The following is a 10,814-nucleotide window of genomic DNA, read 5'->3' on the forward strand; positions in this document are numbered from 1 at the left end:
AGCACTGGTAAACCAGTGATGCCTATAGCCTTACAAAGGAACAGTTACACTATCCAGCGCATACAACTAGGGAAAATCTTGCTTTAACTATTGCTGAGGAATGGTTTGTGTCGAACCTAATGAAACATGTTGCATTTTTATGGTAAATTGTATCGTTTGTCAACAATTCACTGCTGGTCTTAAACTGCACATAGTGAGGGGAGTCATTCCAAGACGCAATGGCCCTTTTCAGCACTTGCATATCGACTATGACGACATGATACAAGTTTGCAATGGATATAGATATTTGCTTGTTTTAGTGTGTCCTTTTTCTAGATGGATAGAGGCAGGTCCATGCACACACCCAGACTCTACCTGTGCAGCCAAGTTTTTTGTGCGAGAAGTGTTTCCTAGATGGGGAGTGTGCAAAGTAATGAGATCGGATAATGGACCTCACTTTGTTAATACAGTTTGAGCAAATCAGCTCGTTGCTTGGTATAAAGCACAAGTTTTCTTCGGCTTACCATCAGCAAGGGAATGGGATCTGTGAAAAGCTCAACGGCCTGTTAATAGCCAAGTTGAAGCTTACTCTGAAGAAAGGGTGGTTGCATTGCCTACCACTAGCATTATATGCATTGAGGAACCAACCAGGTTCTGACCAGCATCTTACGCCTCATGAAATTGTGTCAGGAAGGCCAATGAGAACAACCCTAATGCCTCTATCCCGAGTTAGTTTCAGGATTGGAATTGCAAAACTATTTGAACTGTATGATTTCCAGTTTTCCTGTAATTTCAGGACAGTTGCAAAAACGAGGGTGTAGGGCAGTACAGAACACAGAAGGAGATGCTTCAACAACCCACACTCTGGAATAATTTTGCATTCCCAAACTTTACCCCGGAGATGCAGTCCTAGTTTGTAACCACACAAGGAAAAGGCAGGACGAGCCAAGGTTCAACTGTCCTTTTGTCATTGAGGACATAACGCCATCTGCTGTCAAATTACAGGGTAGGTGTGCTTGGATCTTCTTGGGAAATCCAAAGATCTACTCTGGAGAAACCCCTCTGCCTACACCCCTCCATGAAGAAGCTACAATCATCGGAGAAGAACCACAGCACATGCAGACGAGATCTATGACAAAGAAGGAAGCATAACCTGACAAGTGTAAAGTGTAAAGAAGCCTTTATTTGGACTGTGGCTTGATTTTGGACTCTCCCTTTTGAGCTATAAAGAAAAGGGTAAAAGGACACATTTGTACACTCTGTGCATCTTAGTTGCAGGGTTAAGGAAACATCTGCATTCTTAAAGCCACAGTAGCTTATTAACTTTGGACTGAGGCATACTTAAAGCCTGGATAAGAAAAAGAATATGCCAGATTCTGATCGTGGATACACCAATTGGAAGAGGGTACAATACCCCAACTCCTTCCACACAGAGTTCTTGTTTGGTTCTACTCATGGTGTTACCCAGTGATGACCTTTCCAGGAACATACTTGCGTATTTTGAGTTGGTGTTACGTACTTATCCGTCACTGGTGGGGAGAACTTGCCGCATTTCAGCTTTCATTCGAGATCCTGACAATTAAAAAAATAAGAAGATTGCTCACAGTCATTGCAGAACAATTCTTGAAATTCCAGAGCACAGTGAAGAAAACACATGGTCCCATCAGACGAAGCAGCTCATAGACTGGTCAGTGTGGTGTTCTTTCGACTAATAGAAGAGTTTCCACATCTTGTTGGGAAGCACACTGATGTGCACACATTCCCTAGAGACCCAAGAAACACTGCAAATCTAAATATATTCCTGGAAAGTGTTATCCAGGTGAGCATCTATTCTGAAAGAAATCACATAGCAGTGTAGAAACTTTCCTCCGAGGGACAGATCGAGATAGTGAATAAAAGACAAAGCTTTTTGTTCTTGCTGACAGGGAAGCAACAGGTCATCTGGACTGAAGCAGATTCAAGGCATTGATCGGGAGCTGATATATGAAGCAGAACTAGGAGGTCATTTTTCTTCACGATGAAGGAACATTTACACCCCAACTGGTGAGAAAAACTGGTTCCAGAGAAAAGTTATTTCTTATCATTCAGAAAGAGGATAAGTTGATAGAGGGCGAATGCTGAAAGAAGACACCAGCTTCCAGAAAGCAATCTAAAAATGCAGAGCCATTAAAGTTTGTTTTTCTTTCCTTAGCATCAAATGATCAAGATGGGGAATTTTAATAACATTGTGTTGCCCCGCGACAACAGACACACTGTCCAAGAAGCAGATGGTTGCAAAGTGACATACCTTTGTGTCATTTACACATGCATTATATTCATATTGCTTTCACTGACAGTGAGAACTGCATTTTATATAGGAGCACAAGGGGGCAAGACTCCTGTATATGTTTCTGAGCAGAAGGGAAAAGTGAGTGTGGCAACTACAAGGCAGCCTAGACCTTACATGGTTATTCCTGTCCCGAGAAAAGATGGGTCGATACCCGAGCTTGAAATGGATGTTAGTAATCAATCACACACAGCACTTGTTTCAGAAAATGCTTTTAACCGCCGAAGACAGAGTTGGCGAATCAGGCATGGCAAGGGGTTGATAAAGGTTGGGCCTATACAAAGAATACATGCAGACACACCTGGTCCAGAAACAAGAGATCCAAGCGCAAGTCCCAAAGAAAAGTCACGCGTAGAGATTATAGTAGAAACTTTATGGCGGTCATTAGCTGCTGCGAGAAAAAGACAGATGGTGAGAGACAGACTGGTTGAACTTTCTTCTACAAAGGGAACCCAGATGGATGTTCCTGCAAATAAACCAGCCAGAAGAAGCCATGTGGATATATTTAGAGACGTGGTCATAGAAAACTACGAGAACCAAGAGAAGCACCCAAGAAGATAATTATGAACTGAATGATTATCTGGACAGCACAGCACACTTGGGAAACAACATATGGTACCAACAAACGAAAGAAGTTGGAAGGACGTCAGATGAAGAATGCTTCGTATGTGCACTCCTGCCATACAGTATGGGGGAAGTCAAAGATCTTCATAGCTATTGAAACAGATGTCCTAACTTCACACTGCATAGTGCACCTAGCTTTCTGTAGTACAAGAGGCCATTTCATGGGCCGAACAGCCTCTCTCAAATGGGCAACTGAATGGACAGATCCCAATGAAGATGACTATGTCCAATGCCAAGACAAAGAACCTTGTCATTGCATACGAGAAATAAGAAGAGAATTAAATCAAAAACTGAAAGTTCCAGGAAAATCTGCAGAAGAAATTCGTAGATGGAAAAACAGAGGCCAGATGTAGATTTGGGGAACTGCTTTATCACCAGACGGCTGGGAAGGAGTAGTATTCTGCAGAGATTGGGTGATAATGGGTCAATGCCAACCAACAATTGAGAATGCAATATGTTGTGTAAAGCATTATGGACAAAACTTGCTAAATCACTGACATGGGTCGAAGACAGAGGAGGACCCCTGCAGTTAGTACCATTGGAGAGTTCTAAACTGTGCTTCAGGAACACAGGCACAAGAAATATGGGGGAGAATCAGAACTGTGGACGAATCTTCGTAGCCCCAGGAATAAATATCGGAACAGTAGTAAGCATGGATCATTATTGGGCTTGTGGACCCAAGGCCTACATCAGACTGCCTAAAGATTGGGGAGGAATCTGCACATTGGTTAATGTCCATGTTCCTGCGTTGGTGATTCCAAAAAGTGATCTGAACCTTGACAGTTTTCCAAAAGCAGATGCCCACCTGAGGAAGAAGAGGTCTGTAGAACTTGTGAAGAGGGAGAATTATCCAGCAAAATCAACAGAAGCCTTTGCTGCTATTCCATATGAACACATACTGTTCAGCCAGACTTCATCAGTGTTTTCATTAATCTTTCTACCAGCAGTCCAGGTTGGAGCAAATACCAAGTGGCTTCAGATCACCAGAAGGGAACTCAGAGAAGAGTTGAGAGCTATACGATTGATGACCACCGAGAATAGATATGTCTTGGACCTGATCACAGCTATGGATGGAGGCGTTTGGGCCAAAATTGGAGAATCATGTTGCACGTTCATACCTTCTCATGATAATGGAACCTTGAAAGAAGCCATAGACATGCTGACGAAAGTCAATAGCCAGATGATAGAAAAAGTAGGACACATTGCTGATGACAGCTGGTTTGGCTCACTCTTCTCGTGGGTTCCACAATGGATGGCAGACACTTTAAAGTTCCTTGGAGCCCTGATAGTGACGATACTGCTTGGATTCTGTGCGATCAAGATAATAATCTCAAAGTGCAAGAAACAGCAAAGAAAGCAATAGGAATGAAGATCATGATTGATGTTGAACCAGGATGGAAGCCTAAAGATCTGACTGATTAAGAAATCTGAGACCTTGGAGGCCAGTATCCATGCACCTGAGGGAATTAATTTCCTGTATCCAAAAGGACCATAAGAAATATGTGGGAAGATTGATCTATTGCAGTCCAAGTGGACAGTGCATGCTCATGACATGGAACAAGGATGAGCATGTGATATCAGCTGGATGCTTGAAGGGAGTCATAAAAATATGGATCCCAAGGAAGCATTTTTATAGACCAGAATGTCTAGATGTAAAAGATGATGTGAGAGTGGTCGATAAAATCGCCCAGAGGTGGGAGTGTGGAGGAGGAGCCAAGTACCCCCACTCCAACTGCCCCGCCTGCATTGCTTCAAAAGTATGAACCAAAGTATGTGACGTATACTGAACAGTTAAACCAGCAAAGAGAAGAACGTGGACTCTGCGCAGTACCCATAAGACTACCTATACCTAACAGAATATGGGAAGTAAAGTACCCATTGAGGAAACCATACCTGCATACAAAACAATAAGATGGCCATTTAACCAAGATTCCTGAAGAAGAAGAGAAACTAAATGGCAAAGATGAATGGTGATGTCATACAACGTGAATCAACACCCATATAGAAAGATATCCAGACCAGAGAGGCAGACGATTTATAAAAGCAACGAAGTACCAAGGATAAGTGACAGCTTGGTATCAAGATGAAGAGACTAATGCCACAGACCTGATGAAGATACTTAGTTTAAACGTGTGCAGACGCAATGAAACGCAAGCAACAAATTAATCAAGAAGCTAGCCACATGCTTTTGAATAGTTAGACTGCAGCAAGCGCAAAAATATATACACATATACCTCTATAAGAACATATGGACAAGTAAAGGATGGACGTTTCCACTACACATTTAAGCAGTACTGAACAAAGCAAGAAGGCCTCATTTCAGTGTTGCAGTTAAGAAAAGCAATTGAAATAAAAAACAGAATAAAAGCTCAGCTAAAAGGAGTTGACTGAGCCAAGAGGAGTTGACTGAGCCAAGAAAGCCAAGGTCTTTTGAGAATTGGCTGACAATGGATACAATTAACGGGAAAGAACAGAAGCTTCTGTTCAGGGGGGGGGGGGGGTCAAGCAAAAACAAGAGACGTCAGAGGACTATTGAAGAATAAAATCAAATATATACGAAAAGCTCGATTTCATGGTGTCCAGTCACGTGATGGAAGGAAGTTGGACGAACGAGATGATCACACCTTCACACGGAAGCTGGCTAGTGACCATACTCCTTAAAAATTCTCAGAAGAGTACTAACTCAAAGCCAATTTCAAAGCACTAATTGACACTGGACCATTGAAGTGATGGATATTTTAATTGGTGGGAAGCTGGTGTTAAGACAAACTCATCTGCACCTGGTTGTTAAGTCTGCATGCTGCCACCGTAGGTGGAAAAGTACTAACAAGGGTTAGAAGCCAACCAATTGTAGGAGACCACGTAGTTGGGGGTACTATAGTTTGTATAGCCAATAGGACGTCGTACATTTAACGACGTTCGTAGTGGCCATTTTAAAAGGGAGGGCTCAGTTGCCCCACTTGATGTTAATTATCGTACCACCTTCTTTCATTACTCCACATAGATATAGAGCTTATACTTATTCACTTAGAACCAATTCCTTCTCCAGTTAGATTTATGTAGTTTGCCACGTAGGATGCAGGGAGAACGTCAATGATGACCAGTTATGGGTACAAGAGCCCAGGTGTTTTTTTTTTTTTTTAAAGGAAATAAGTAGTCTGTTTCTAGCGATTGCGGATGTTCGTTGTACTCCCCGTTTCAGATACTAGACATTAAAACAGACAATTGCCAAACTATTTGTGTCATCTTGATTATTGATGTATGAATAAAATCTGCATCCCCATCGATCTCCAGGGTATTGCTACTCATCTTAAAAGGCTGATTGGGAACACCCACCTCACTATGCGTCAACAAATAAAGATATGCATCTGCCCCCTCTATCCAGGCCAACCATGTCTTTTCTATTTGCACTATACAATGGCACAAGCAATAAGAAGTGTTCCATCACAGATCAACAAAGGAGCAACGCAAGTAATTTTTTGACATGAGACATTATTATGCAAAATGTTTGAATTGTTACAAAGAAAACACTGTACATGCGTGAGCTGTAGAAAACAAAATATATGTTGACAGTTACAGCGAGGGCTGAAGTCTGGAATTCATAGAGCATTTACATTAGCCCCATTTCGTGTTAAAATGTAAAACTGTCTGCCAGTGATGGGTGATTAGGGTTAGTGAGTTCCCATTTGCAGAGTGCTGAATATCACCCCATTGCGTTTGCACTGCATCTCAGTGATATGTAAAGCATTAGATGTGGGCGGGCCTAAAAACATTTTTTATGCGGTTGAGGAACTCACCATAATAAGAAGGAATCACTGAATACAAACCCGTTTTGGTAAGTATCACAGATATGCTAAATGGATGATGGCACGCAGGACTAGAATTGTTGATCACAACGTGGTGGACGATGGTTTATGAGGTGACCAACAGCCAATATTTGCACTAACGCTAAAGGCAGAGATGAAGCAGTAATGAGTGCATTGGTTAAATGACTGCGAGGATTGATGTGGAAACTGGCATGCACCACAAACTAACACAGGGAATACCCCAGGAAATGTTAGCAGAGAGTCATCTCCCAGACATCAAACATGCAAATAAACTACAAGGCGTGTGTAGTTTATTTGCATGCGAAAACTGGCAGCATTAGCAAGGGTTGAGGGAAAGTTGGTAGGCCGCGGTGGGGTGGGGGTATATGATGTGTTAGACAATGGTCCTGTGGTGTTACTGGAAATGATATGTTGACCCCGCCTGATAGTCTGCAAACCAAGCTGTTGAAGACTGCCAGCGATGGACATTTATGGAGGAGTTTAACAGAATGCAGATCACCCCAGATCTATTGGTGGTCAAAGATGGACGGTGATGCAGAAGGAGTTGGCAAAAAGTACCGAGCCTGTGCTTTAAATGACAAGAGCTAAAAAGGTTCTTGTGTGGGTCAATGTGGTCATATGCATTATGGGTGGTACTGATGCATTGGGTGCCACTTTTTCCTTATAGCAGGCTATTGTTACCAAGGCTTGGTGAAGGCAGAGGGGATTGCAATTAGGAGTACGTTTTTTGATTGGAACCGAGTTTCCATGTACAACTGTTCAGATACTTTTGTAGAGAAATTAGGCTGTTTTTTGCAAGACTTGGACTATGGGGCATTAATGTTCTGCTTTGTAGAATCCCACGGTCAATGCATTGGTAGAACGTTATCACTAGGTCTGTGAACGCAGCAATACAATTGGCTTTGATCAACAAGGTGGAAGGGAGAGGCGGGTTTAGATCCATAAAATGAAAATAACTTACCAAAAAGGAGTTCAACTGCCACGAAACCAACAAAATTAATTTCGGGGCAAACTCGAAATTAGGAAAAGGATAGGTATGGAGTGAGTGGGAGATTAATGTGGAAATACATAGAGTACGTGAGGGTGGCACCCATCTCCTCCATCGCATAAAAACAAAGAGCATCCCTTTTAAACCATTCAAATTCTATTAAGATATTTTTGGCCTGCATGCATCTTGGAACAAAAGAGACAACCGCTTTGTGTGAGGTGATAAAAGCATAACGGATATGAACTCTTTCCATCATGCAATGTACTCCTTTTTAGATGAAGAAAAGAACACAAGATTATATCATTCCACAATGTGGAAGAATTTCAATCTGAGGGATGATATGCAGAGTGTGCCCCATGTGGTTATAAAGCGAGACAAGTACAAGGCTTGCCATAAACGCAGGGTTCGAAATTGAGGGGCAAGGAGCTAGTAAGCTTCTGCATGCAGTCGAGAAGAGCCTGGTAAGCTTGACACAAACCACTACCAGGAGCTACTTTTGCTTCCCCAGAGCAATTGATGCCAAACAGTTATGCAAATTTAATTCGGACCATTTTAGGACACATCTACACAACGTGTAAAGCATTAAGGGGTCATAAATAATGGACACAAAGATAAGTTACTATCTCATGTGGAAGTTAGATTTGCAGAATGCTGTTTACTAGCACCTCGTCCCCCAGTGGTAGCTCCAAGTCCCTGATTAATGCTGGATACCCAGGAGCTGCTTTTAGCTCCTGGTTCCCCAGTGGTAGCTCCAAGTCCCTGGTTGATGCTAGATACCCAGGCGCTGCTTTTAGCTCCTGGTTCCCCAGTGGTAGCTCCAAGTCCCTGGTTAAAGCTGGATACCCAGGAGCTGCTTCTAGCTCCTGGTTCCCCAGTCGTAGCTCCAAGTCCCTGGTTAAAGCTGGATACTCAGGAGCTGCTTTAAGCTCCTGCTTATCGAATCTTAATTTCGAGTCCTGCAACCAAAAATGAGGATCAAACGTTTTGGATAGTAAAAATGGTTGATATCCCAAGTTTGTGTGCATGGGTCTTCCTATCGAAACAGTTACCAAAACTCTGGTCAAATCAGCACAGACGATGGTACCACCTGGAATTTAAATTGAGAAGGACTTTGTTCAGAATGATTGAGACAAACAAGAAATGAAAGTCAAAGGAAGGGGCTCTGAAGTGCATGGGAGTGCCAGTAATAAACGGAAGGTTACAAGTGATATGGTGGTGTTCAGTGAGAGTCAAGGATTGGCAAGTAAAGGGTTTGTGTGTGTGGAATTCAGATGGTGACTTTTCATGGCTGGCAAGTAGCTTTCAACTTATTTTTTGTATTGCATTTGATTACACGCCCAACCCCTTAGTTGAAAAGTTTACCCATGTCTGCATGTTCCACCGTTTTGCAAAATATGAATTCCATTGGGGGCACTTGCATTAGGTTGGGACTTTACTTTCTTAAATGAATATGGTCTTATCTCTGGGGAGATGTGCAGTAGGTTGCATGCCCTCAGTACTCTGCTCCGATGGAATGACATTCGCGATCTATGCACTTTCTGTACAATTAAACGACCTGAAGCCTAGACACAGTGTGTGGGAGATTCCTAGAGAGCCCTGCATGGCTGAATCATCGTATCCAACAGATGAAAAGGAGCAGGGCAAGGATTGCGTGCAGACCCGGCGGCTTTTGGCAATACTTGCATGGCAACACGTGCAGTGGCAGCACACAGCAGCAGGCGAGCGGCCCTTACGTTGCACGCTGTTGATGAGCTCTCGGTACTGGTGGCGGATCTGCCTGCGGCTCGTGTCGTCCCCTTCCCCTCCTCCGTTGCTGGTGCCCGGGACCTCCTCCTTGTCTTCAGAGGGCGCAGGCGAGTTCAAGGCTGCACTCCGGGGGGAAGACACGGGCCTGGGGGACGGCACGGGGCCCGGGGAGGGCATGGCGGCCCCATGGCGGGCGCCGCCTCGGAGCCCCGAGCGCCTTGGGGTGTTTGGGTCCGCCATGGTCTCTAGGCGCTTGAATGGACTGGACCTGCTAGGGCGAGCTTTCCGGCTGCCTCCCTTCTTTCCTTCTCTAGCGGAGTTTGGGCTCCATGGGCCACCACCAGTGTGCAGAGGCTGGGTGGTCTCTCCCCCCGTGAGACCCACTGCCTTCCTCGCCAGTGACAGTCTCCCTCCAGCGGCGCCGGTCCCAAGCACTCTGCAGGTGGAAGGGGCTACTTCCTATTCGAGAAACGGACCTTAGCAACGTGCTGTGCCCTCTTCGTCACGTGAGCAGCACGCACGGGCGTTTTTGCCGGGTCACGTGACTGGGCTCGCGCTCTGAGCGGGAAGCCTGGCGCAGCCTCGTGGCTGAGAGCGGCATTCTGGGGCCGAGGGCTGACGCACACCGTCGCTTCTCCCTTGCCAGGCCAATTTGGTTTACAGTAAGTCTTAAAAAGATCATACTTGGTGGTTTGGTTTGTTTTGAAATTGTTTTATTTCGGCGAAAAAAGCCGTAAAAACATATAAAATATAGCATCCGAATTTTTCTCACAATCAAAGTTAAAAAGTGCAAGTTAACATAATCAACATTCTTAAATCCCAAAATAATTTTTTTTATTTTTATTTTTGGGATTTGTAAAGCGCACTGCAGCCAAAGGACATCGAGGCACTGTTGCAAGAATGTGTCTTAGTTACAGGTAAGAAGCCTTTGCTCTATATAAGCTGTAGACAATATTAAAAATAAAAAATAACATTGAAAAATGTCTACTGATATTGATATTGATATTTTATTTCTATCGTGCTCGTACACAAGTGCATAGCTCTCAACCATTTGGGTCGCGAAGGCGGGTGAAAACACCCGATTTTAGTTTTGGCGGGTGAGACGCCCATTGAAATGAATGGGCGTGCTGGAGGCTTGGCGGGTGAGTCAGCTGTTTACAAGGCGGGTGACACCCGCCAAAAGCGTGAGAGTTGAGAGCTATGCACAAGTGTTTCAGAGCGCGACAAGGCAAGCGAGGGGAACGGGAGAACAAAACAGCGATCTTACTAGGCCCAGGGACATTGAGAATGCGCAAGTGCATGGGAGAGGGGGTAGGGGAAAAGT

At 44.0% G+C, this 10,814-nt stretch overlaps 1 protein-coding gene across 1 annotated transcript in view; it reads right to left on the bottom strand.

Moving 5' to 3' along the window:
* Window positions 1-9,972, bottom strand: part of NSMCE4A (NSE4 homolog A, SMC5-SMC6 complex component) — a 213,338-nt gene extending 203,366 nt beyond the window's left edge. Inside the window, exon 1 of the mRNA XM_069611968.1 lies at window positions 9,478-9,972. Coding sequence (XP_069468069.1) covers window positions 9,478-9,730 — 253 coding nt within the window. The 5' untranslated portion in view covers window positions 9,731-9,972. The remainder of the gene's footprint in view (window positions 1-9,477) is intronic.
* Between the last annotated feature and the right edge of the window lie 842 nt (window positions 9,973-10,814).

Source organism: Ambystoma mexicanum, chromosome 8 (genome assembly GCF_040938575.1).
Source record: "Ambystoma mexicanum isolate Mex_15411 chromosome 8, UKY_AmexF1_1, whole genome shotgun sequence".
Taxonomy (NCBI): Eukaryota; Metazoa; Chordata; class Amphibia; order Caudata; family Ambystomatidae; genus Ambystoma; species Ambystoma mexicanum.